The sequence below is a fragment of the Brassica napus genome, chromosome C6 (genome assembly GCF_020379485.1).
Source record: "Brassica napus cultivar Da-Ae chromosome C6, Da-Ae, whole genome shotgun sequence".
NCBI classification, from domain to species: domain Eukaryota; kingdom Viridiplantae; phylum Streptophyta; class Magnoliopsida; order Brassicales; family Brassicaceae; genus Brassica; species Brassica napus.
In genome coordinates, this window is record NC_063449.1 from 4507150 (window position 1) to 4532829 (window position 25680).

The window sequence follows — 25680 nt, forward strand, 5'->3', positions numbered from 1 at the left end:
AACGTGACGAGCTTGCGCCATTCCAAAATGCCGCAGAATGTTGAACTCAACCACGATATGCTTCTCGACGCCCTAGATGACATCGAGGAAAAACGCGACCAAGCACAACTTCGCATTCAGAACTATCAGAATCAGATCGAGAGCTACTATAACAAGAAGGTTAAATCTCGGCCTCTCGAACTAGGTAACCTTGTTCTACGGAAGGTTTTCGAGAATACCAAGGAATGGAAAGCTGGCAAACTCGGAGCCAATTGGGATGGACCTTACAAGATCACCGAGATAGTCAAACCCGGGGTCTACCATCTCGAAACCTCAACCGGCGAACCAGTGCCACGAGCTTGGAACTCGAAACACCTCCGACGTTTCCACAACTAGACAAGGCACCAAAAAGCGAGTGAATGACTCACGGTCAAATTCAACAGCTCAAAAAAAAAAAAAAACCCGAGTAAATGCGCTTTCACAGCCACTTTTACTCGAAAACCAAAGAACTACGAATGGCTTGATTCCCCACAAAGGGGGTACGTAGGCAGCCTTAACGGGTCCAGCTGTAACAAAAAAAACAATACGAACTTCTCCCTCGAGAAGTCGCACCATCCATGCGATGCCCACAAGAGCTCCCCCGGCCTCTCGAACGAACGTACCGGCACTCGCACCCCACTATCGAGTATGTACTGATCAAACACGTACTCGCGGGAACCTGGTCATATCACGGCATTAGCCGATATGTCCAAAATGATAACTCCTGTCCATTTCATAATTTACTAAGTAAGGTTTGGCCGACCGAATGCTGAGGAATTACTTTGAGATCAGATTAGGAACCGTCGTCATTTAAAAATTTCTCTTGGTCTTAAGTTGCCCGCCTCAGACCAATATCTAGTCAACGTGTGGATAACGGTACTAACGAGCGAAAGAACTTAACGACTAACGACTAGGCGACATACGGTCGCAAGTCCATTAAAATCACGATCTATACGAGCCAACGACGATGATGCCATTGTCTCGATACAGCGCAAATCACGCGCTCTACATAACCGCTTTCGGTCAATATCTACCAAGTCCCTTAAACTCAATTCAAAGCCTATACTTTCTTATGATCCTTCGAAGACTCAAAACGGAAATTCTACGATTGGTTGAGAACTCGGAATCTGAGGAAGTAAGATAAATGAAGCAGAATTTGTAAAGTCTTCGAATAAAAAAAGACAGGTAGAGTCTCAAGCAAACAAAAGGCCACTCTGGGCCAAGTCAAAATACAAAATGGAAGATAGAGTTTAAAGTTCGAGAAGGACAAAAACGTCACTCCGCAACATATTTGGCGAGCTCTTGCGCAGCGCCAACATTGCCAACAGACGGCCCTGGAGGGTCCACATTCGTCGAATGATCTGCGCCGTCGTCTTCAACGAGAGGAGTCGTCACATGAAACCCAAGCGGATCATCAGGAGGGTTGGCCTGGGAAGCATCTGCCTCTCCGCTTTGACCCTTGTCAATCTCCTCAACGCCCTCACCCCTGCTCGATTCCTCATCCTGACCGCCCTTTTGGCCAGCAGCTGAGGAATCAGAGATCTCGAAGACAGCGGTCCCAGCCTGACCCAGCGCCAAATTCGTCCCCTCGCCATCAGTTTGAGCGACGGAAGCCAGCACATTACCTCTGAGGCCTCATGTCCCGAGGAACGAGATGGAGTAATCGAAGCCTCGGGATGAGTAGTAGGATTCTGAAGGGCAACGGCGGTCCTCAGATCGATCAAATGTGCATTGGATCCGTGCGGGTCGAAGCCTGCGAAGGCTCGCATGTCGACAAACTGTGAGTCGAGCCTAAGTGGAGACAGATCCAAGTCACTCTCAGGAATTTCGCCGGGGTTTAGTTTCGTGACTTCCCTCTCGAACTGCTCCTCCTGGGCAGCAAACATGTCAATGGTCTCTTGAGGGATGTCGCGGCCACTAGCTTTCAAAGCTTCGAGGCATTTCTTAGTTCTGAATGCCTGACTCTGCAGAAGCCGCGCTGTGTCGAAAGGCACGTAGCGAGCCCACCAGTCGCGGAGATTCCCAAAGTGTTTGTTGGACTTCGAGATCATCTCGGTTTCGACCTTCACCCTTTCCTTCGTAACCTCGTAGATGTGCGAGTCCCTGAGTCGGTCTAATTCTTTCTTATGCTCCGCGGCCTTGACTCCCATTTCATCCATAAGATCGACTTTTCGTAGCTCCAGAGCTTCGATAGTAGAACGAGCGATGGAAAGCTCCTCCTCAGCTGCGTCAGCTCTTCTTCTGAGCCTTTCTCTGAGCGACCACTCGATCTCTTTTCTCAGCCATTTTATCATACTCTGCTTGCCATTCCACCCTCTTTCGGCGAAGGAGTCTGCTCTTGGCCGCCATCGTTTTCTTCAACTTATCCGAATCTGCAAGAGCTTCCTTCAGAACGATCATTTCCCTCTTCTTGCTCTTCTTCTTCGAGGCAGCGGCGGCAGCGCCGGGCGAGGAGTCGCGACGGTGGAAAGACGCGTCGGTCGCATCAGTAGCCACCATCTCGCTAGAAGGTATCAATGGCTCATCACTTGGCAGGCCAAGCTGTGCCGCCATCATGGCGCTCAGATCAGGAAGGCCCCTCATTTTCCTCGCTTCGTTGATCTTCTTCTGCTCTTCCTTGGTGAACAGCAAAATCCTCCTTTTAGTCTTGTTAGCCGAGGGAAGGTAACTCGAATTCCAGTCCTCTGCGAAGGACATATAAAAAAAAAACCAGAAGAGAGCTCATTTACAAAAGCAAAAGCAAAGGTTCGCGGAAGATCGAAGGAAAAGAGTGGACTTACTCCTGGAAATACGATCGATGGAACAGTGAACCCTTTCCCAAGAAATATTCCCCCAATGTTCTTGAGCGAGTCTCGCAACAGCACGAGCGCTCGAAAGAAATTCATCTGGATACTCACGAGAAGTCGGGTGATCGGCTGTAAAGAAAAAAGACAATGAGAATAAAAGACGGTTAGTATACGAAGAAATGACGCGAGTTAACGAGGGTATTCTACCAAGCAGAGTGTTCCACAACACATGGTAGTCTTCATCCGGAGGATCCTCGAAGGCAGAGTCGTTACACTTAACGTAGAAATAGGACCTCTGCCAATCAAACGTCTTATTAGGATGTCCCCCTATCACGTTATAGCTTGGTCGCATCTTTATCGACAAAAGGCCGTCATCCAACGAGCTGATGGATGTCAACTCCTCGAAGACGCGAACACTCATAGAGACATTGATCTCTGAAGCCATAACCATCAAGGCAACCGCGATACGCCATGAGCCATACAGAAACTGGCTTAGCGCTGCACCTCACGCCTCACGTATGATGTAACTAATCGAGGGATCGGAACCAGAGCTTCGTATCATCTTGAAAATAAGATTCGTAGACGCACTGGAACCCAACCGGTGGCGACCAAGGCCTCTGGCTTCTCGAAGGAATCAGAAAGGTCACCCCCAATCCGCGACGTTCCCTCAAAAGCTTCTTCACGCTATCATGGGTCGATTGCGTCTCGATAACGTTCTTCCAGGCTTGGCCACTCACATCCTGGGAGCGCAGGAACTCAGGAGCTACTGCCGGGAGTTCCTCAAAAATTTCTCCAGGGTAATAGCACGTCGGCACGTAGTTAACGAGGGAACCGTCCATCGCACCACCCGAACCGTCTCTCTCGCAGGCCTGTGGCTCAGCTGGATTTCCTCCTACTTCTTGTCGATATGAGCGCGCTGACTCGGAGACCAAAATCCTTTGAGACAGATCTAAATTCCGAGTGCCCATCATCGCTTCATGACGGACCTGTTCGAATTCTTCGACGCAACCCCGCTCGGGTCCCTCGCTGGACTGGATGCAGCCTCGACCTCTTTCCCCTTCTGTTTACGAAATAACCTCCCACCAGACGACATATCGCTATCTATGCTACAACAACAACAATCTAGAGAGAGAAGCAGAGAGGAAGAGAGAGAAAGTACCTGGATAACGCAGAGAAAAATGGAGAGAACGAAAAGTGGACAAGTATTTATAGAGGGGAAGCGAGGCATCTCCCCGAGGCGTCATCATTAAATCTACATGGGCCTACGTGGGCCTAGAAAAAGTATCCAGCCCCCGAAGAAATCGACGCGTCGTTTCGACTTCTCGCGATAACCGGCCCAAACCCAGATCGAATCAACGGTCGAAATGAAATTCGGATCTAACCAAACAAAACCGGTTCGACCAAGATTCTATTAAACTGCCTGATAAAATGAGAAGTATATGACGGTGTCTCGCGATGTGTCGACCAAGCAACGTGCTCTCGCGACGATCCATCTGTTCGTCCAAACCATTAACTCTCCAAATTCATCGAGTTCGACAGAACGTCACTCACCGATGAACTGGGGGGACTTACTGTAGAGGATGGATTCAACCATCCCTCAAGGTCTGGATAACAGACGGCCTGGCCCGAATAGGACGTAACGACGGTTCGACGCGGCGGCTCGGGGCGCCGGCCTCTAGGCGCGGCGCGGCGCGAAGGAACTTTTGGTCAGCTGCATTTCGACTAAATGAGTCTGACTAAATGACTCCGCGAAGCAACGTGGGCTTTTCGGCCCAGCGAGTTAAAAGCCCATGAAGACGACGCAAGCTAGGTCACAGGAAAACACCAAGTCGACTATAAAAGAGAGGAGGAGATGCAACGTAGAAGGGATCCGAAAATACTCATACATACTGGGCGTCTAGATTAGGGTTTTTACCTTCATTATCTCGCCGTACTGTATCTTTCCGGCAAAGCTCCTCGAGCTCCGGTCGCTTTTCCTTTACGCATTACCTTTCCTTGTAACTGACGAAACGCTTTTCTGACCATCAATAAGACGTCTTTGCTAAACCCACATTTAAAACCGAACATTCTCTCGTTCAGTACCGTTTCCCGTTCGAACATGTTCTGCACTTATTCGGCGGCGGCTTTGCTCTTTTGTCTCTTTTTCATTTTGTTCTATGGTTTTCAAGTAGCCGGTTTTCGTTTAGTTTAGTTTTCTTCTTTTTTTTCTTTTTCGAACTGCATCGTAGTTTAAAAAAAAATTAATATGAAAGCTGTTTTAAAAAAATCGAGTTTAATTATTTTTATATTCTCTGAAACATCATTGTAGAATATGTTCTATGGTTTACCACTTTTTTGTACATTTACTATTCAATGAATAGTCAAGAGATGTTAAACTTTTCCTAGGAAATTTCTGGAGATGATCCTTGGGCTGTTGAAGAAAAAGAGCAGGATAGACATCTAAACTAGGGACCAGTTTTGATTTATCTCAAAAATGTCCAAAATGACTACACTTTGACTTGTGTGTTACAAAAAATAAAAGACTACACTTTGAGTACATTATATGTGTACATTATATCTTCCACTTGTTACAATCTTTAGACCAAAAAAAAAACTTGTTACAGTCTGAAGTGATGTTGCAGGTAAGCACATTCTATGTGTACAGAGTAGAGACACAAGCTGTAACAAAAATTTGGGGATTTCTAACTACTTGATATTCCAGTAGATTTTCCATATCAGGGACAATAACAGTTAACTATGTTTTGCCACTTTTAGCTTATTTTCACCCAAAAGGAGTGAATGTTTAGATGATGATACATACAAGTGACAATAAGAAGCCAGTAGCAAGATAAACACAATCATATATATAGACAGAGAGAAAAAGAAGGCTTTGAAATCTACAATCTGGAGATCAATTTTAGCCGGTCTGATGCATCTTTGGCGTGATCTGGGACACGAAGGTTACATAGAAGTGTGACTCTGGAGGAAGATATTAAGATTTTCTTCTCCGTTCTCTGTGTTGACTTCCAAAGCTTGACTTCCCAGACCTGAATGGTTTTGCCTGTGCTTACAGGTGATGCTTGGGCCAAGACAAGGTCTCCGAGATCGGCACTCTTTACGTGGTTTATTGAGAGTTGAATTCCAGCGACCCTTTTGAAACCGGAAGCCATGTGAGCTCCCATACTTGCTAAAGACTCGGCGATCAAAGCAGACACACCACCGTTTAGCACCTTGAAAGGCTTTTAAAGATATTGAAATTTCTCAGAAGTTGTGGACAAAAAGAGTCAATGATCAAAATTCAAGAAGAAGAGGGAGAAAGGAACCTGGCAGCAGATTAGAGAAACGGTAAGATGACCAGTGACACGTGTGGGAGATAGTTCATCGATCTCGAAACCTAAGGCGTGAAGATGACCAGTGACACGTGTGGGAGATAGTTCATTGGAAATGACGTCAAACGAATATTGTTCTTATTTTGGTGAATATGTTAGTTACAGTTATGAGTTATGACTTGTCACGGATTGGATATCCAAGTTTTTAGAGGTATGTATGATTTGTTTAGAATGTTATAGATATCAAATTTTTCGTTTTGTTTTGTTCCAAAAAAATACGGATATCCGGAAAACTAAATATCCGAAAATATGTATATATTTACGGATATTTACGAATACTTAAAGATATATCATTTCGTTTTAGTTAATACAACTAATCTAGAAAAAATCAAGATAAATTTGTTCTTTAAGATATTTTAAATGATATATAAAATAAAAAATAAAAGAAACGATGAAACTATATTTTTATAATTCTTAAAATTAGTTATAAGAAAGACAAATTTAAGAAAAAGTTATAGATATCATGATAATTTTTTTTCTTTTTTTAAATTTTAATACTTTTATAAGTAATGATGTGAATAGAATTTATTAAATCATATGTTAAAATAAAAATTATATAAACTCACACATTTAAACTCTACATTTAATCAGTACATATTTATATTTATATAGTTGTCAAAACGGAGCGATTCTTAAAATTTTAGTATTTTGTGATTTGCTTCGTTTTTAATGGATATTGAGTTTTACTATTTGATTTTCTCCAAAACTTTACGGATAATCGAACTTTTCAGATCGAATCGAAATAAATAACGGATGAAATCAAATTTACGGATAAAATGCGCAAACTAGGTCTCACTTTCGGATCCTTCGCCGGTCTTTTAATAGACCGAGAGTGAGAGGTGAGCCTAACTAATGGGCTACCGTAAATTAAGGCCCGTTAGTGGGATAAATTACTCGTTTTCCTTTATTTTTCGGTCAATACATATCACTCGTTTTCTCTTTATAGTAAGTAACGTAGTATATTTTGGTGAACGGTGGGTGTAACGAGATACAGAACTCTTAGCTAAGTAATGGCAATGGCAAACGAAAGTTGCATTTATAAAACTTATTGTATATGAAATAGATGTGAAAAAAGATAAAACTATTTAAACAACCATATATTATGTAAGTTCAATGAGGTCACAGTAACGTGCGAAAAATAAATATATATATTTTTTAAATTCATTAGAACAAGTAAACAAATTACACTAATCTGCTAATGTGTAACTCATGCACAACCTCTTCAAAATATAACCATTTTTATTACAATTTTTTTTTAGGATAATCAAATCTTAAACTAAAACTTACCCTATAGTCTACACTTTGGTTTTTCAGAATAGCATAACCATGAGCTAAAATTTTCATGAGTCTAGGCTTTAATCTTCCAACGTTATGGAAATATATCAACAACTACATCAAAACTTAACGCAGAGCAGTGACACCAAAACCTTGATCACACAAGCACCAAATAAGATCTCTCAGTTATCTTATTTTTAGAGATAATTTTCTTCATACATGCACGTCCTCCTTGTATACATAACCAAAACTTGGTTCTCAAGTTTTTCCAAAGATAACTTAAGTAATTTTTCTTTTTTTCATAAGGAATAACTTCTTTTCATTTTCCTCTTCAAGTAATATCATTTACATTTAATGTAAATTTTCCAATAAATATATATTACATATTCTCCAAGCTTAACAAGGCCACATACATCACAAAACACAAACTCCAACTCAGCCCATCTCTATGATATACACATGTACTTTCTCATGTAATTCTTCAAGAACCGATACATAGTATACATCTTCAATCTCCCCCTTTTTGACTATGCATGTGAATTCATCAACTCTAGATAGAAAATCACGTCTTCATTCTCCTCCTATGAGTCACATCATGGTCAAAAACTAATATAAAGATCCATATTCTCCAAATTGAGGATTAAATCTCATTCCACCATCTCCATAGTGATCAAATCTCCTAGACCACATATTCTTGAGCACTAATCCTCCATGATTAGCTCATTGAACAAACTCGAAAGAGTCAAGTCGAACATGTTCTTGAACTTCACAAGAATAACCTATTGAACCATGACACCTCATACCATAAGCTTGCTTCATCTAATGTGCCCAACAATACCATAGTGATGACAACCAGGCCGAAACTTTCGTAAAAATGCAGTCTTCAAGTGAGAAACTATACTCGAAGCAGTCGTTGCAGTCTTCACCTGAATTGCAGTCTTTACTGCAGTGTTTCCATTTGTTGCCTTCCCTGTAGACACTTCAACCTCTGGCATTGTAGTAGACATAGCCTTAACCTCAGTTTCAAGAAACTTGGATAATGTGCTCTTTTATTCTCCTGTAATCAAAGCTCTCAATATGAAGTATACATTTTGTGTAATAAGTGTGCAGGCCCGTCTCATCCAACATAGGGCCCTTGTCCTAGATTTTTTTAGATCCAAACTGTTGCTTGTATTATTGTGAATTTTTAAATAGGACCATCAAAAATTAAGTGACTAAGTGCAAAAGCACTGTCTGCACATGCCTTAAGCGGGCACTGATTGTGTGTATATGTCTAATATACAGGTGACTTTTATAGGGTTAGGGAACTGATCGGTTTTGCTTCTTTCGGGTTAAATAATTTGGACCTGTATAGATGTTCATAGAGTTTCAGTTCGGTTTCAATTAGTTTTATTTAAGTTTCGAGTTGATTTGATACTTAATTTTGATAACTGGGAAATTTCCAGAAAAAATGGATTGGTTTGGGTATTTTTACCTAAAACCCGAAATACTATCCGAAAACTTGAAATAGTACCTAAAATTTTAAAAATATATCATAAATCCTAAAAAAATATTTGAAAACCAGTAAGAAAACTAAAAATACCCGAAATCTAATATCTTTATAAATCTGAATAATTAAAACATGTATTCACGAAATACTAAAACTATGTTTATAATACCCAAATTTTATATAATACCCAAATTTTCAGGTCTTTTGGATAATAACCGGAACTTAACTGATTTTCACTGGTATTAATGTTTCAAACCATCGAGTATTAAGGCTTATACCTGAAACCAAAGAAAATCGGTTTATTTTGGGTCTGTTCTGGTTTGTTTTCGGTTCTGGTTATTTTTGTCCAGCTCTATATAGATTTACAACTTAGAAACTCTTGAAGAATCAAGAGTGTCGCCACATTGACAGGAGACAAAGACACTAGGAAAAATTGGAGTGTTGATAAAATCTATAAACGTAGGCTAAGCCCAATTTTCATATAGCAAATTAACAAGAAAACTGGTTTATATACCCAAACAGAATTTAGTGGTCCCTTAACAAGTCAATATAACTCCACAAGGCACGTGTTTTTAGGAAGTTTACAAGTGAAACTCAGTTCAGCATGTCCTGCTGGTATAGGGGTCGAGAAATGGGTTGTAAACGTGGTTGACAGTTGCATCCGAGAGCTAGAGCCATCAAATTCTCTTGATTGTTGGAGTTAAGATGACTCCATGTTATTTAGAGAATTGTATGGAAATGGAATCGCTTACATTTTTGTTTCATAATTCTCTTTAACTTGAAATACTTATGATCAACTATGTAAGTTGATATCACTCAAATTATCCTACATCAACCTTCTCTCTCAAATAAGAGATCGGATTGTAGTACTTAGGAATTGAATCTACAGAGAGCGTATGCACACAATAAACTATAGAAATCAAGATTAAACTAGGCAAATAATTATTAAAACAGTAAATAGCAGAAAACAAGTAAATAATTTGTTGTAAGATATATGGGATGAAAGCTAGATTTAGGGTTTTTGGCAATAAAAATTATTAGTTATAGGTGCTAAGGATGTGTGATTAACCGTCCTAGAACTCGAATGCAATAGTAAAATATCCAGCTCTCGATTTCAGTCTAGTCAGATGACTAAGTCCTACGTTCCAGCTCTCACATGTGAACAAGGAGTGAGTGTCGATCAACACTATAGAGTGTCGATTGATACTTCCTTAGACAAGCGTTGACGTCCTAATCGATATATTCACTAGATTAGTTAAACCAGTTCTCGCATGCACCTAAAAACCTAGCTCATCAGACTTATTATTAGGTAAAGAACTCACTTTTGTGATTGTCTATTATCCTAAGTTAACGGTTCTAGTTAGCTAGTTTAGAACACAAGCAGTTAGATCAATTCTATGAAGGATCCTATTTAAATTATCCTAGCAGTTCTATGATATCATTAACTCATCAAAACCCTAATAAACCCTAAATCTAACATGATGATTACTCAGACATAATTAAATAAGACATAAAGATGAACTGAATGAATTGCATAAATAGATAAAGTAAGACATATTTGGAGTTTCAATACAATATCTTTGAAAAAGTCTTTGATTTTCTTTCCAAAAGCTACTAAATAAAAGCCCTAAGTAATATGGTGTGGTAAAGATGTGCAAGGTGGTGTTTTGCCTAAACAATGGCAAAGCTATAAATACTAGGTATAAAATTGGCCAAGAGCATTCTGGTAGTATATATGTGAGACTTCTGGGCTTGAGTCGATCGGCATTTCTCCTGAATTTTGGTTTTGACTTCTAACTACCCGAACAACTACGAATTTCCTCATCCTTATGTTCTAAAATGCTCTATAATCTCCATGTTGCTCCAAAACATGTATAGACCTAAAAAGAGTCTAATACTACCTAAAACTCCGGTACTAAAATGGTAAAAAAAATTTTAAATGAAGACCTCAGTTTGGCTATTTAATTATTTCAATTAGGGAAAAGCTCGCATACGGCTTTGTGTAAGTGGTACTCAATTGATTGTTTGATTGGTTTAATTATTTCAATTAGAGAAAATCTCTCATACGGTTTTTAACTGTGGTGGTTTCTAATTAGTTGACACCATTTTAATATGTGAATAAACCTGTCAAATGAAACACAAAGCAAACACAAACCAGTCTTCGGATATCTTATGAATTTATAGTCGTTAGTTCACTGTAGATTTATTGTGTACTAACCGTTTGGAAAACATAGCCTATGTTCTACAAAATTTTGTAGTAGAGATGCAAAATAGGAAAAGGTGGAAAGTCGAGGATTTTTTTTTTTTTTTGATAAAAATGAGCATCGAATTGAAAGATTCCCTGGGACGATAGCCGCAGTTATGGTAGTAGAAACCACCTAACTTTTGGACCGACCAAACCTTCACTTCGTCCTAGACTCAACAAACAAACAAATATCAGTTCTTATTTTCTAATTAGTTTCTTCTATCTTTCGGCTTTTTCCTTTTTTTTAAAACGTCTCTAATATTACTGATTAAATAAAACAGTCCGTTCAACCAAATTCACCGTCCAATAAACATTGTTCTTTCAAAAAAAACAAAACAATAACATTGCTAATTTGTATAGCAACAAGAAACATAGTCAAATCTCAAATTTAAAGGACTAATAATTTCTAAATTTTAATCTTTGTTTAATGGAGTTTTTGCAAATATGACTCAAAAAAGGTCAAATGATTTTTTAGAATTTTTATTCGTTCTACAAGTTCAGATTATTCACGAAAATATCATTATTATTTTTCCGAAAATGTTTGTTTTACTCAATCATCTTCATCTTCCTCTTTTATTTACAACATTGTCATCAATACACAACCATCATGAACAACAAATTCCAAGCTCTAAATGCACCTAAAATTAACATTTTCATTTTCATATTTCTTATTTCTTACACACACAAACCATTTCCCTTTCACTTCATCTCTTATTTCATCCCAAAATCCTAAATTTTTTTATTTCAAAACTTATAAGCTTATTAGAGTTACTCAAGTTCATTATTTTTGGACAAGAACCAGTGTGCAACTTTTATTAAGAAATTGTGTGTGCTTGTAGAAGCTAAAAATGAATCTCACTAGATCTAGAAATGATTTTTTGAATTTTTCAGATCTGTTTTGCGAAGAAGACTTCTTCTCCATCGAGAAGACTCAATGCATAGATTAGTTTTGCAATTGACTTTTGTGTTTTTTTTATCAAAGTCTTCTAACTATTCTTTGTTAACAAAAAAAAACAGATAAATATGTTATTTTTGCAATTGACGGAAGTCTGTAAGAAATTTGATTTTTAATAGAAGATTTTCCAAAAAATCTTCTATCAAAAGATGTCTCAAGGGAAGTCTTCTTTACTGTTACATGAAGTCTTCCCACTGTCGCTAGAAATCTGCATGGATTAATTTTACAACTGAAATTAATAGTAAAATATTTAATATTAATTAGAATGGAAGACTTCTAATTCTTATCTGAAAAAGTTAAATATGGTCAACTGCACAAGTAACATACGCAGACTTTTTACGACAGTGAGAAGACTTCATGTGACTGTTAAAAATCTATATAAGTATTTTTTTTTAAATCAAATATTTGCAGAGCTTTGGTTGCATAGCTTTGATCAATTGTAAAGCTAACCTGTTTATGAGAAAAGACTTCTAAGTATTTTTGAAAAAAAAATCAAATTCAAAAATAAGCTAATATTTATAAAGAAAAATTTCTTGTGAAGTCTGCTGTAAAGTAGCATTCTTAAGAAGTCTTTCTACGTAAATTGCAATTGCAAAAATGACCTAAATAGAATACTTACGTAGGAGTCTTCTCTAAAAAGACTTACGTAAAAGTCTTCTACATTAAAGTTTATTAAACTTTCATTTTCTCCAAATTTGAAATGACTTATTAAGATTTTCTTATTAATTTATGTGTATTAGCCAATATTAAGGTTCTTGAATGAAATTCATAATTTAATTGTTGATAATTATGAGGTTACAAACATTATTGTTTATTAATGTTTCTAGTTAATGAGAGGAGACTTTTTAAGAAGTCTTTTGGAGAAGTCTTCAAAGTTAGTTTTTGTAAAATTTCTATTTTTAAGAGTGTTAAGTAACTCTAAGATATTTTTTTTTTTAATTTTCAAAAGTGTTAAGTAACTTCAAGAATATCAAGTCATTTGGTTTAATGTGTCTTCTTAGATCATAATATATACTTTTTAAATTTCAGTTTTCACTTAAAATTTATGTTTTCCGCTTAAATTTCCCGCTCAATTGGCGTGAAGTCTGCCAAGAAGTCTTCTGAGAGAAGATGTAATGTGTTCTCTAACTATTTTTAAAGAATTTTCTTAAGCAGTTTTATGTGATTGATAACGTTAAAGTAATACTTCCTATAAGTCTTCTGTGTTTGATAATGTTAAAATGTTTCTTGGTATATTGTATCAATAACTTCAATAATGTCGAGTATTTTTGGCAAAATAATATTGTAGACATGAACATATTTACCAAAAATAATTCATTAACATCTTTTCAAGTTTACAAAAGAATTTATTAACTAAAAGAGTACACATAAAGAAGTCTTCTAACTCCTTTTACTAGTCGTTCGAAAAGACTTCCCAAAATGTCTTCTAATGCATTACATGTTACAAAACTTTCTAAGAAATCTTCTAAACCCTAATATCAAATAACTAAATAAATATCGACAAACACATATTAAACATATGACCAATTTGTAAAGTGTAATATCTACAAAACAAAACACATATATGTCTAACTGAATCTTTAAAAAAAAAAATTAAGATTCTAAAATCTAACCTTAAAATACAAATAATACAACATATGTTACCAAACCATAAATCAAAACATTCATGATTTACAACTTATATTAACTCATTTGTGTTAAAATAATTCAATTTTAGTAAATATAAGTTTACATCATTTAGAAATATTTATAACTATATAATTTCAATTTTTCCTCATAAAAACAGTTTTTACAAAATTTATAAATTATTTTTAAGATCAATTACGTGAGAAGATTTTCTATGAAGTTTTCTCACAAAAAACTTTTTGGAAAGTCTTTTCACAGAAGATTTCTTGGAAAAAAATTTCACGGTAGACTTCTTGAGAAGTTTTCTCAAAAAGCCTTTTCAAACCACAAAAACACTTCACTAGGTTATATTGGTAAATCAAGTTGTAGGTTATATTTAAAAAATTTCTCTTGTTTTGTTTCATAAGAAAACTATAAAAATATCAAATAAGGGTAAAATACAAATAAATGATACAAATGATGGTAAGAAATGCAAACTAGTAAAGGAAAAGTACCAATAACTGGTTCTTTATACAAATCTTGCCGAGCACCAATAGAATGAAAAATATAATTGGGGCACTCAACATATAGAACTCAAAATAGCAAACATATAGTTTCATAATTGTCTAAACAATAACATGGCTCCCAAAAGTTAGCAAAAAAAAAAAAAACAATTAACATGGTCTTGTGCACTATGTCTATATATAAAGGGTATTGTAATGAGTTTCTTATTTTAATAGTTATTGTTATTACATACCTTTTTAATATATGAAACTAAGTAATTTATATTTTAAGGGAAATTATTTTCTTAAGAAATAAAAAGAGATCACTTTAAAACTAATTTATTTATATGTGAGAATTGGAAGTATTTTTTGTTCCGATAAGAGATTTACTAATAAAACCTATATATACGAAGTTACTAATGAAATAGATTAGATATTAGCTAAATGTACTGAACGCCAAGCCATATAGCTTTCTTGGACACTGATTGAAATTATAATCAAAATACTATATTTCTTGATCTTCAAGTAATGTTAATTAGTTGCTTTTCTGCGCCATATGCATAAATAAATCTTTCAAAATAATTATATATATAAATATAAATTTTAAAAATAAAAATAATTATTTTTTATTATTTTTCCGTTGACTTAAAAATATTCAATTTAATTTATGGGTGAGTAAAATTAAGTTAAAATAACAAAAAAATTAGTTATATATATATATGTACATATTTAAAACTATAGCTCTGAGTTTTTTTTGTTAAAATTTTATTACATCTATAAAATTTATTTATTTAATTTATCGCAATAAATCAATATTCATCACACAACAATTATTGTATAACATTTAAATCCAAATAAGTTTAATAGAGTAAAAATTCTATTAATCATATCTATATACCTTTTGATCCAAGTATGACGTAAATATTTTACTCTTCATAAAAGTTTAATCAAAGTTGTCCTATTTTATCTGCAAAAATAATTATATAATGAATTATGATGAAAATAAAAATAATAAAAGTTTCTATTTACAGTTATATCAGTTTTAAGAAATTTAATAATAATTATAAATACAATTTACGTTTATGGTATGGATCCAAGATTATATAACTATCTTATTTTAAGAATCTTACCAAAAATCAATTTTTTTTATCATTAAATGTTTACATGTCATAATAAAATGGAAGCCATCTCATCATTTTGATTAAGCCATGTCGTTATTTTCTTTCAAAATGAATATGATTATGAAATATAAGCAAAAATTAAAAACCACTTGTAAAATAATTGTCAGGGGATTATCACACCTTGAATCCCTTTTACTCTAATTTTAAATAAACTTTCCCCACATATACTTTGTCAAAAAAAAAAAAAAAACTTTCCCCACATATTCAAAACGAAATCTTCTTGGTTTTTCTGGTAATTATTTACAGAGAGTATACATATATGTCTGTGTTGTGTGTATACGACTAAAATCATATGAATAACCCAAAGCCAATTTTAATATCACCTAGAACTACATAAGTCAAAAGATGGGACGGGTTTTATTACAAAACATGTCATTTATCCTTTTTATGTCATTTATCCTTTTGTATACACACAAATTCGAGTGTAATATAGATAGGAAGACATTTTATGACATTTTTATGTCACTTTTTTTTTAATGTTTTTTACACATGAAGTCACAATGTAGTGATGTACTGAAAGAGCACGTTTGCTGATATATTGTAGATGAAATTGTCATTGTTCAGATAACATAATGAAATCGTCTGGTTAATAGCCAATTAATAAATATAATTAATTAATTATTACTTTTATGTTTAGACGATATAATTGGAGGGGAAGTGAATTTTTATTTATTTTTATTTGTTCTTATTATTATCAATGTATCCCACATTTTTTGCTTGTTTTTTAAAAAATATAAAATATAAAAATAAATATGTTGATATAATAAATTATATTTTTATTCTTTATATTTTAACTTCCACTCTCATATACTTTTTTAATTTGAAAACAAAAGTTACAAAAAATATATTGTGACAAAATACTGTGGATAACATTCAGTGGACATGAACAACATACATTATGCAGACTCAAAATATTTGTAAACGAGGATTGTGGGCATATGTCATGGATGGTCAGCATCCATTTCACCCTCATTTATTTATTTGTTAGTTTTAAATATTAAATCATATAAGTAAATATAATTGATATAATAGATTCCACCTTTTTATCTTCTACATTTTAACATCTATTTACATATATTTTAGCAATTTGAATATAGAAAACATAAATATTTTCATAGAGAATAGAAGTCTACACACATAAAATAATATTTTTGTTATTAACTTGGGTGTCTTACAATTATGGAAAGTCTACACTAATATTTTTATGGGAACGCAGCCCACAGATAAATTATTTATTCGGATATCTAAGTGAGATCAAAACATAGATTCATATCCATATGGCCACAAAAGGTTAGTGTTTTAGGTTGTTTCGAGCTAGAATTGCTTAGCTAAAAATTACGATGATTTTGGTATGTAAAATTATGTTATGCCACTAGACTAAGAACACGTCTCATTAAATGTAACAATAAGATAACAATATTGGTCCAAAAAAAAACAATAAGATAACAATAAAATTTAAAATATTATGAAACTAAAAGCTGGAATTTTTGTATGCCGTTCCATATGAAAAGTGAAAACTAGGATATGTTATATAGACTGTATAGAAATGTCAACCAAGACATAATGAAAGAAAATGAATTTAATTGGCATACACCAAATAAATAAATAAATAAATAAAAGAGAAAACATAGTTAATAAGGTTGGAAGTTGAGAAAGAGAGACGACAGGTGGAGATCACATGGGATACTCTGCGTATTACTCTGCCCAAACTTCTAATCCGTTGGTCCTGTGAACAATACACATTTACTCATCTCTCAGTATGCACCATCTTTCTATTTTTATTTTTAGAATTTTATAGTCGTTTTGCTATTAAAAACCTCTGTTTGAAACTACGCTAAGCGTGAATCGGACGCTCGGTCCGGGTCTAGCGAGTTACAAAAAAATCGGGGAGTACGCGGGGTGTACGCAGAGCCTAGTTTTTAACATAATTTAATATATTTTTAATATGTTTAGAGAACAAAAATTATAATAAAAGTTTTAATACATGCTTTTATAAATATTACAAAAGAACATACGTTTTTCCTCTCGTACACATCTGATTCAAGCACCACAAAAAAGAATTTCAATTCATGGGATAAACAAAAAAAGAGATTGTCTTGATCTTGAAAACACAAAAAATACAACAAAGGATTGCAGGTCTTCATCCTTTGTCTTCAGATCAAGTAATCACCATGAATTGGAAAGATGTGTTAGGAGTTATAGATCTTGTAGCATACACCTGCAATAATAATATAATCAAACGATGGCAAATAACAAGACATACAACAACCAATACGTATAAAGAGAAGCAACATGTTAGATACAAAAATGACCAGAGATCTAAGATGACTTACTAACCTTACTAATTAGATTGTGAGTCATGGAAGAGAGGAACATGCTGATATATATCCGGTTCAAACTCCATGTCCACAACATATTCTTCATCATCTTCAGACTCAAAGTCATCATCATATAGATCTCTTACCCTTGGAGCTTGGGTTACAAGCAGCAAATTAAGATCACTATCCATCTCTTCTACACGGCCTACAAGCCATTCTTCCACTGTATCTTCATTACCATCATCGAATATCACATCAGCATTTTGCTCTCTGATTTTTTTCTGCTTCTTAAACATCTTTGCGTTGAATTGCACATAGACTAAGCTATTTAAGCGATTGACATCCAGCCTGTTTCTTTTTTTTGTGTGAATCTGTAATAAAAGAGTAATGAATTTCAGCAATAATATCACATTTTTAGAGAAAAAAAACTAATAAACTAACCCCTTCAAAGCAGCTCCAGTTTCTTTCACATCCGGAAGAGCTTGACGTCAAAGCAAGGATCCTTGTAGCCATCTTTTGAAGAGTTGGTGTACCACATCCGTATGTGGACCACCAATTCCCTACGATCAATTCAGTCACATATGATGAATAAATATCTGAAGTTAATGAAAACAAATAATATGAACATACAAACCTGGATCAAATTTGTCATTCTTAATCTCACATCCTTTCAGTGCTAAAGGTCTGCCAAATGAGCCACTTTTGTTCTTGTAAAAATTGATCTCGTGATTCACAACTTTATCTTGTTTCTCAAAGTCGCCATGATAGAAAGTCTCAGCACAAGCTATGAATCCATCCATGATCTTAAAATCACTTAGAATTTCTGGATCTTTGTAGAAATAATAAGGATTGAGGAAGTAGGCAGCAACATGCAAAGGACAATCTAACCTATCTTTCATTTTCTCATCAATGATCCGAAAGATAGGTAGGTAGTTTTTCTCCACATGATTTGAAGTTTCCTTGATAGACTTCTTAGCTTCGACAATCTCACCATAAATGAATCCAAGAGAAGGTACTTTCTCTCCATCAGCCAGCCTTAGAACCTTCACTAAAGGACTGAAGATCCTCAACACAACCGTCACACTACTCCAAAAGCCATGACTCATAATTGTATCAAACGTACTTTTACCCTTCACACACTTTGAGTGCTTACAGTCATGCCATTCATCGCTGCCGAACATGCTCATCAGTTGTGCCTTCTTCTCGTATAGGCTTTGCAAAGTCAAAAAGCAAGTTGCAAATCTTGTTGCTCCTGGTCTCACGATATCTCCTTTCTTTGTATATGTTCTCATCATGGACAGTGTTGTATGATGAGCATATACAAAGATAGTAACAGCCTTTGCTTGATCAATTATCTTTGCAATACCAGGAAGTTTGGAAATGGCCTCAAGCATCAAATCTAAAGTGTGAGCAGCACAACCTGTCCAGATATCCTTGGTCTCTTCTGTTTCAGCATCTTCGCAGCTGCCACGTTGTTTGTAGCATTATCAGTGACCACTTGCACTATTTTTTCAGCTCCAATATCTTCAATCCACTGGTCAATGTATTTGAAGATGTACTCACCCGTGTGAGAATCCTTAGAAGTGTCTTTTGATGAAAGAAAACATGTACCTCCCCTTGAGTTGACACACAGATTCATTATGCTTCTTCTCTTCATATCAGTCCATGCATCTGTCATCACTGAGCAGCCTTCTCTATCCCATTCTTCTTCTAGACTCTTCAACTTTTCCTTGGTCCTTTGTTGTTCCTCATTTAACAATGGCTCTCTAAGCTGATACTGACTTGGAGGAACCCAACCAGGCCCAAACTGTCCCAACGCTTCACAAAACATCCTGAAACTGTCGTTGTCAATAGCGTTGAAAGCAATATTTGCCTCATAAATCCATCTAGAACAGTATTGACGGACTGCATGTGTCCTCTCCTTAGATATGGCATCATGGATACTCTGTTGTCGTGTTTGTGCCGCCAAAGAAGCTTCAGGGTTAATGGAGGTTGCATACTTATCAATAGGACCTTGGAAGTGAGGACTTTTAAGAGTTCCCAACTCTTTTTCCAGTTCCTCAGTATTGATGTCCTTGTATATGTTCACCTCTGCCCTCAATGCTTGATCACGTTTCCTTTTCAAATTCTTCTTCTCTTTTGCATCAAGAATTGCCTGCTTACACTTCTCTTGATCCGCTTTAGATGAAACAGGGCAGGGTGAGACATTCCCTTTCACATGAGCAATGTGTTCTTTCATCCTGAAAACACCACCAGTGAACTGTTTTCCACACAACTTGCATTTGACTTTGTCTGAATTTCTCGGATCACATAAGACTCCAAATTCCCATCCCACATCATTTGAATTTCGCTTCAGAGAAGGAGGTGCTGCATCTGTTGGTGGGTTGTTCATCCTTTTGAACCTTAAAAAAAATTAAACACAATAAACTTTAACACTGAGTAGTTTCAGAACTCAACCTTCCCCAAAACTGATTATGAGTTTTTGTTTTTGTGTATACAAGAACTACAGTAAGTATGAGTTTTCAATCTTGAGTCAATTATATATACGAAAAAGAAACAGAAAGACGATTATTACCTTGAATTCACGAACAGAGGATGGTTGTCAACTAGATTCAGCTTCACTTCGTCTCCAGCTCTCAATTTTCGTCTGAGTTCATATCAAAACCCCTTTTGTTTATGTCGTAACTTTTCTAGGGTTTGTTTCATAAAAAGAAAATCCCCAAATGTATATGAACGTGAGTTAGTTTTGGGCCAAACAAATATTAAACTAAGTTTTTTTATGGGCTCAGCATCCATTTTTTGGATTTAGTGGGCAATTGTCAATTGTTAATAATCAAAATTTTTAATGTCGAGTTCATGACCGAGTTAAACTACGCGGCCGCGTTTCCCATTTACGCGGACAATGCGGACTTCTACGGCCAACCGATTTTAGTCACCGATTTGCACCTCCTCCCCACGGCCAAGCTCCGAGTCACGCCTAGGCGGCCGCGTTTTCGAAGAGGGTTAAAAACTAACTAATATATTTCTAACTGTTAACTTACATTTTGTGTGTGATATATCTAGACGAGGGAAAAAAATATCTCACAAAATAATTATTCGGATATTATTTAATGGGAAACAAATAATAGAATTAGCAAGCTTTGTGAACCTCTAAACCTAATATTTTCAGGGTCATTAGAAATCTCCCTTCAAACGAACATAGGAATCAACATAGAAATAAAATGAGTAATCGATTAAGAATTACCAAAAAGCTATATAAGAAAAATTATATTATCAGTTGGAGATCATCCATCGATTTACTTTGATATTAGAAATGAAACAATTACAAAACAAACAAATAGGCTTGATTTTCTTACTTTTGAGTTTTGCTCTTTCTCTTGATTACATGATGTTGGAATATTTCTCACTTAGCTACAAACAATATGTTGTTATTAAAGTTACAAATAATTAACAAAACAAAAAATCTCCAAAGCTCTTGGGTGAATCCATATATATTTGTGTTAGTAGACGGTTTATTAAGCTAACAAACTAGAAAAATATTTAAATATCAACTAATAATATCTAGCGTCGGTGTCCGCATCTCATAAGTCATAACAGTCAATAACATTGTTGTCATTGATATCATAGGATTATTCAGAATGGAAGAATTGAGTAAACTACATTTCCAGGTACATGTGTCATTGTGTCTACACTTGTGTGAAGATGGAGACCCTTAAGAAAAATATCTAGAAGTAGCGCAAAGATCGATGAAGAAGAAGGAGACTGTAAAAACACATTTGTAGAAAGTGAGAACCCATATAAAGTTGATGCAAGTGTTTTGTGATTGTCGTCAGTACCTAGAACCGAAAAGGCAAATTCTTGACCTTTCAAATTATTGTCATGTGCGTAGTCATATCTACCAGTGAAAGCTTGAAAAATATCTACTACAGTACTATGGAGCTGAAAAAATATCTTCTAATAGTTTGTGGTCAGAAATAGCAATTATATTTCACCATAAACGTGTCAAACCGATTTTCATCATAAGAAATATGTCTAATTTTTCTGTATTACTGAGCTATTACTATTAGAAGAACCAAATTTCATTTCGTATTCTATAATGCTTTAGTCATCTACTTTGAATTTTCTTTAGTCTTAGTTTCTTGGGGTTTAGAGTGAGACAAGTCTTTGAGATTCATGTAGGATCTAATCATCTAACCCATCCCAATAATTTTATAAATACAAATAGAAAGTATGGAATACATTGATATCTTATTACAATATAATACCACCTTTTCTTAGAGCAATGATTGATAATGAGCTAGAACATAAACTTACTCATTGCCTTATTATCATCATGTAATTTATAGTCCAATGAAAATGAATAATTAACTTTGTCCAAGACCTTTGACCAAATAAAAAAACTCTGTCCAGTGACCATTGAACTTAAACTACTTTAGTTATTCTTGATAATTTGGAAATTACTTTGCTCAGTAAAATGTATTATAATTTACAATCTTTGTAACTAGTTATTTGTCAACGATAGTATTCAAATGAAAAACGATTTCGATAGCCAACTCGATTATACACTGTCCAAAAAAACTAAATGGGAATGGTTGTATCCAAACACTTCGCATTATCTTATATTCTTATCCGAATTATGTGTTAGTTATACGAAAAACTAGTGTGATATCAAATGAGCCGAAAAACTTTTTTTTTTTTTTTTTTTTTTTTTTTTGATAATCCAGGTATCCGGACCTAAGTCCGACTATCCCACTGCGTCCAACCGGAACTGGAGGGTCCTGGCGGCCAAACGGAAACCATGTTAAATCCGCTGTGGCCGGGCTTCGAACTCGTGATGGCGGGCACCTCAGCCGAGGTTCCTATACCACCAGACCACGAGGCCCGGTTGTCGAAAAACTTTTTGCATTGCTAAATCTCATCCATGTAAATTGAATATTAACTGGTTAAACTGGTACTATTTTGATTTAATAGAATTTGAACTGAATTTAACAGGTGAGAAATATGGTAAAACTGTGTAAGTTATGTGAACAAAGGAGAGATCACGTGGGGGAGGATAAGAAATCGAATTGATGGGTTCATGGGAATGCTCCTATCGCGGATCTTGCCTCTATTGACCACACTCTCTCTCCCTTTCTCCAATATTGTTCAAAAAAAAAAAATCCGTTTACTAATTTTTATTATATTACAATTCTTTATTAAAAGAAATTAAGAAGAGGTTGTTTTTGTGTTCACATGTGGTGTATAAATACATAGAAGCCTCGTCGTCTCCAAATCCAACTCCAAACGAGAAAGGGAAGAAGCAATTCACCGTTAAAACTAGTTTCATTTTCTTTTCTCTTTCTTTTTTTCTTTTTAAAAAATGACTTCATGGAAGAAAACAATTGCAACGCCATTCAAGAAAGCGGCGACGTTCTTTAACCAACCGCAGCAAACGCCGCACACCCGCCACGCAAACGCGAAGGCGAGAGAAGAACACGAGAGACGAACTGTGAAGGAGCTTCAAGGTGACATCATGGCTTGTGGATATGAAGATGTCCTCGTCATGTGGTCAATTCTTGACAAGTCAAACTCTTCAAACAATCTCTCTTAATTAGTTTCTTACAACGAAAAAATGAGAAAGTGTTGTCCTCTCGTTTTTCACGTGTATAGCTTTGTATTAGCCCGCCATGACTCTCTTCTTTCTGCTTATCTTTATGTGGTCGCGGCTTATTTGTTTTTCTTTAAGTTAGATTTTAGTGAACTTTTATCCGATAATTAGTTTTGATTCGGATGTTGTTAATCCCTGTGATGATCTAATCGAAATTACAGTGCGATTTTTCATTTGGTTTAAAATAAAATAAAGTCTTTTGATATTGGTTTACAATTTCGGTTTCTAATCATATGTTTTAGCGGTTTACCAAACCATACATGAATCGATTAAAATAATTAAGGACGTTGAGATTACAACCAGTTTGATTAATATACGAAATAAATATAATCTGGGTAATAATGTAATTAATTAAAAGATGTGTAGCTGATATAACTCTACGTTAAGAGTTATCCCAGTCTAATGTTTTCCACTCTTATCCAATTGTCCTTCTCGGACATTAGACTTGAGCTCATTGTTAAGTAGAACTATGTTAGATGTCTATGTTTGATATAACTTGTATGGCATTTCAGTTTTGGGTTGGTTTTTTTGTTATTGGTTAAATCAGTTTTACAGGAAATCAAACCAAACTAAACAGATTTTGTTGGTTCAGTATAATCCCGTTTACATGTTTGGTTACTTTGACAGCCATAACAACCGAGTTTAACCCCCAAAATAGTAGAACATGTGACAAAAAATGTACAAACATTATATCAATAACTTTTCATTAGATGGGTGCTTAATATAAGAATTTACAAAAAGTCAAACAGAAAACTAGAATCAAGATTAGATGACAGCCCTTACACTTATACGAGAATCCAATCATTGAACCCAAAATATAAAATAAGAAGATAGAATGAAAGAAAATAGTACAGCCCCGTATAACGCACATAGTGAGGTAATGCGATGAATGATACGATGTGATTGTATTAAAGTGAAGGTGGGACAACATGATTCCTATAACGTGCCTTGTCTTCTTCTCCATCATCCTCATCAACATCCCTAACATGTTCAAACATATGATTAGAGAGCTGACCTCACTTCTGCAACCTAACATGTCCCCTCTAAAGGTCAAATCTATCGACAAACTTCTTAAATTTCATGTACAATTTTGGGAATACCGACTTTTCGATTACAAGATAAACAACATAACTACATAAGATATATATATATATATATATATATATATATATATATATATATATATATATAATTTTCTAGCTTATTATGTGTCTATAAACTATTGGTTTGAGTAGGAGTGATTGATCTCTAGATTAACTATTGATCTAGAGCAAACATTTACGTGCAGGGCCTAGCACGAGAGTGAAATCTTGAGAGATATTATGGGGCCTTGGGGCGGGTCTCAAATGTTTTCTGGGGTAAGGAGATTATGAACTAAATGCCTGTACTTCTTGGCAATCCATAAGATAAGAAGATTATTATTTCCACATGTGGCTTACGGGCCCATTATTTACGATCCATTTAAGTACCCGGAGAGGACGTCCATCTGTTGGCTGTACCTCGCTTTGAGGATTAGTCTGGCCTCTTCCATAATCACGAAATATCCCAGGTTACTTAAAATATATGCATATATATATATATATATATTTTTTTTTTTTCCAAGAATGGACCATATCAAGACGAGGAAGAAATTCAACCCCAGGAGAATTATGATGGAGATCCCTGCTCTAAAAGACCCAATAGAACCTAAATCACCAAAGATCCAGCCCAAACAGCCTCGCACTCAAAGGCTTCAATTCAGATCCCACAGGTTTTGGATGTATCACAGAATGTTTTGTGACTGACCAGAAGAATTTTTCAAACTAGATTTTTCTAAAGATGCTAATACATGCACTATCAAACAAAAAGATTAAAAGAATCTAATCGAAGAACGGAAGACTTCCCTTATATAGCAGGAGTATAGATCATATATATAATTTATGTTACATAACCAATGGTATAATACAAAACTAATAGGGTGAATTTGATCAATATTCATAAGAGACCCCAAAATAAAGAATATAGCCATAGTAAAGTGGAAGTCATGAGATATGACAATTAGAACCAAATCTTGACTTTTTTCGCCTTGTACTCGCGAGCGCGTAAAGATAAGGAGAGTGGCAAATTTTTACCGTAACCATTAGCTTACTATATTCACGTAACTGGAAACACAACGTTTTTTGTAAGTGTATTACACGATAGAAAACACTCTACTATAATATATATGATGTTTAGATGTTTCTAGGGCGCAAAAATGGACTCCAATTCAATAAGATAAACCTTATAGCAGTGGTGACCATAAAAGGTTTGA

At 35.2% G+C, this 25680-nt stretch overlaps 4 protein-coding genes across 4 annotated transcripts; 1 reads left to right on the forward strand and 3 right to left on the reverse strand.

The window, feature by feature from the left end:
• Positions 1-5465: 5465 nt before the first annotated feature.
• LOC106355856 (1,4-dihydroxy-2-naphthoyl-CoA thioesterase 1) lies at positions 5466-8454 on the reverse strand. The gene is made up of 3 exons (XM_013795732.3): positions 8286-8454; positions 6107-6249; positions 5466-6022 (listed from the first exon to the last, which is right to left on the reverse strand). The coding sequence occupies exons 1-3, from the start codon at positions 8452-8454 to the stop codon at positions 5681-5683; spliced, it is 654 nt and encodes a 217-aa protein (XP_013651186.1). The 3' UTR covers positions 5466-5680.
• Positions 8455-15685: 7231 nt separating this feature from the next.
• Positions 15686-23042, reverse strand: LOC106447748. Its single transcript, XM_048760983.1, has one exon. It carries the CDS (start codon positions 20133-20135, stop codon positions 19143-19145), a length of 993 nt encoding a protein of 330 aa, XP_048616940.1. The 5' UTR covers positions 20136-23042; the 3' UTR covers positions 15686-19142.
• Positions 17767-19137, reverse strand: LOC106355853. Its single transcript, XM_048759563.1, has 3 exons — positions 18378-19137; positions 18185-18303; positions 17767-18114 (listed from the first exon to the last, which is right to left on the reverse strand). The coding sequence occupies exons 1-3, from the start codon at positions 19135-19137 to the stop codon at positions 17767-17769; spliced, it is 1227 nt and encodes a 408-aa protein (XP_048615520.1).
• Positions 22979-23595, forward strand: LOC106359449. The gene has a single exon (XM_013799154.3). The coding sequence runs from the start codon at positions 23103-23105 to the stop codon at positions 23331-23333; it is 231 nt and encodes a 76-aa protein (XP_013654608.2). The 5' UTR covers positions 22979-23102; the 3' UTR covers positions 23334-23595.
• Positions 23596-25680: the final 2085 nt, after the last annotated feature.

Bases quoted from the DNA above. Each gene is read 5' to 3' on its own strand.
- LOC106355856 (XM_013795732.3), bottom strand. From the start codon at position 8,454: ATGTCTACTACAATGCCAGAGGTTGAAGTGTCTACAGGGAAGGCAACA. The intron at 6,250-8,285 runs GTATTGTTGGGC...CACCAAAATAAG, and splicing joins GCCTGGTTGTCATCACTATG to AACAATATTCGTTTGACGTC. The intron at 6,023-6,106 runs GTTCCTTTCTCC...TATCTTTAAAAG, and splicing joins TTTCTCTAATCTGCTGCCAG to CCTTTCAAGGTGCTAAACGG.
- LOC106355853 (XM_048759563.1), bottom strand. From the start codon at position 19,137: ATGCTTGAGGCCATTTCCAAACTTCCTGGTATTGCAAAGATAATTGAT. The intron at 18,304-18,377 runs GTTTGTATGTTC...AATTGATCGTAG, and splicing joins GAATGACAAATTTGATCCAG to GGAATTGGTGGTCCACATAC. The intron at 18,115-18,184 runs GTTAGTTTATTA...CTTTTATTACAG, and splicing joins ACTGGAGCTGCTTTGAAGGG to ATTCACACAAAAAAAAGAAA.
- LOC106447748 (XM_048760983.1), bottom strand. From the start codon at position 20,135: ATGAACAACCCACCAACAGATGCAGCACCTCCTTCTCTGAAGCGAAAT.
- LOC106359449 (XM_013799154.3), top strand. From the start codon at position 23,103: ATGACTTCATGGAAGAAAACAATTGCAACGCCATTCAAGAAAGCGGCG.